Source organism: Buceros rhinoceros, unplaced genomic scaffold (genome assembly GCF_000710305.1).
Source record: "Buceros rhinoceros silvestris isolate BGI_N320 unplaced genomic scaffold, ASM71030v1 scaffold12715, whole genome shotgun sequence".
In the NCBI taxonomy this organism is placed as follows: domain Eukaryota; kingdom Metazoa; phylum Chordata; class Aves; order Bucerotiformes; family Bucerotidae; genus Buceros; species Buceros rhinoceros.
In genome coordinates this window covers 8,098-10,003 of record NW_010414609.1, presented here as the reverse complement: position 1 = coordinate 10,003, position 1,906 = coordinate 8,098, and the positions used below count along the sequence as shown (strand labels likewise).

At 51.3% G+C, this 1,906-nt stretch overlaps 1 protein-coding gene across 1 annotated transcript in view; it reads left to right on the top strand.

The window, feature by feature from the left end:
- Nucleotides 1-1,906, top strand: part of RPS3 (ribosomal protein S3) — a 2,874-nt gene that overhangs the window by 468 nt on the left and 500 nt on the right. Inside the window, exons 2-3 of the mRNA XM_010137149.1 lie at nucleotides 142-329; nucleotides 1,637-1,837. Of these exons, the coding sequence (XP_010135451.1) occupies nucleotides 170-329; nucleotides 1,637-1,830 (354 nt within the window). The 5' untranslated portion in view covers nucleotides 142-169 and the 3' untranslated portion in view covers nucleotides 1,831-1,837. The remainder of the gene's footprint in view (nucleotides 1-141; nucleotides 330-1,636; nucleotides 1,838-1,906) is intronic.

The window sequence follows — 1,906 nt, the reverse complement described above, 5'->3', positions numbered from 1 at the left end:
GGCTTCCTGCCATCATTGAGTGATTTAGAGGCATTTGTCTGAGAAGGGATGGGGAATTGTCCTCCTGACGTTGGCCACCTTCAGCCACGTGGATTTGGCAGAGTGGGAGTCAACGCTGTGGTTGGTGTTCTCCCCCTGCAGGGCCTGCTATGGTGTCCTCCGCTTCATCATGGAGAGCGGCGCCAAGGGCTGTGAGGTGGTCGTGTCTGGCAAACTCAGAGGCCAGCGTGCCAAGTCCATGAAGTTTGTGGACGGTTTGATGATCCACAGCGGAGACCCAGTGAACTACTATGTCGACACAGCCGTGCGTCACGTCCTCCTGCGGCAGGGTGAGTGGCTGGGGTGCCCTCTGCAGCTCTGTCAGTTCCTTCTGGTGCTTCAGAGGTAGAAGATCTCAACTCCTCGCATCCCTCTGTCACCTGTGGGTGGTAACTTGCGTCATTTGGACATGCCACTGTCTCTGAAAATGGTTTTTTTGGGGGCTTTTGTTCTCACTGTGTTTGGACATTACATCTGAAGTAGAACTTTTATTTGCACATGGTATGCGAACGGGAAAGGGGAGAAATGGGAGAAGGGGCCTTCAGCAGACAACAGGATTTTGTGTAGTCGTGCCAGGTCACCTGCCTTTCAAGTGGGGAGGATGTAGTGTTTCCAGTAGAGAACGTGGCTTTAGATTTTCCAGATACTCTCACTTGTGTACCGTGGCCTGTGAGGTCGGCAGCAAAACAACTTACAAATGAAACGCGTATGGATCAAGCTAAGAGCTATTGGCAGCTTGGATTCTGCTTTCTTGTTCGTAGGGGTCAGCAGCCAGAACCTGGGGGCTACAAGACCCACAGAAAAGCAAATGACAGACAGTTTTCACCCGTAGCTGTGCCCTGGCAAGTCTTGCCAGTTAAACCAGCCAGGCCTGCTTACACTGGTCCTTCCCCCTGGTAAAACACAAATGACTTCTGCCCCTTCGTTGAAGAACGCCTGATGTAGGGGTGCTAGCACAGTCCAAGCTCTTCTCCACCTCCCCTTCGGTGATGACACGATGACGAGTCAGAAAGGATGTCCCTGTGCCATGGCAGCCTGTTGAGTGCCGCATGCTGCAGTGCTGCACCGAGGTGGCCTTGGGCAGGATGTTCTGCTCATTGGATGATTTTGAGGCATTTGTCTGAGAAGGGGTGGGGGGAAAAAAAAAAAAACCCAGTGAGCTGAGTTATCCCGGGAAGGTTTAAGCCAGGGTTGGTGTGACTTGGTGTAGCACCTTTCTCTCATAAGGAGGTTCTGCTCATTGGATGGTTTTGAGGCATTTGTCTGAGAAGGGGTGGGGGGAAAAAAAAAAAAACCCAGTGAGCTGAGTTATCCCGGGAAGGTTTAAGCCAGGGTTGGTGTGACTTGGTGTAGCACCTTTCTCTCATAGTCCTAGGCTGCACTTAGCAAAGGCAACCAATTGGATAAAGGTAAATACACTGATGTAAATCAGTAATTAGATTTTTAAGCCACAGCACATTTGAGTTAATTAGCTGCATCTTCAGGAGATGCTTTTGGTGGCACTAGCAGATCTTGTGACCTTGGGACTTGTCCCTGATGAACCTGTTCTTGGTATTTTGCGTTGAATGAGCCTGTGTTGTTCTGTTGCTCTCTGCAGGAGTACTGGGGATCAAAGTAAAGATTATGTTGCCCTGGGACCCAAGTGGAAAGATTGGCCCCAAAAAGCCTCTGCCAGACCACGTCAGCATTGTGGAACCCAAAGAAGAGATCTTGCCCACCACCCCCATTTCAGAGCAGAAAGGTGGCAAACCAGAACAACCGGCCATGCCTCAGCCGGTTCCCACAGCCTGAGGGGTAAGTGTCTGCAGTGGTGGGAGGATCCACCAAAACCAGCTGTGCAGCAGCTGGGATGCTGGGGGAAAGAGGG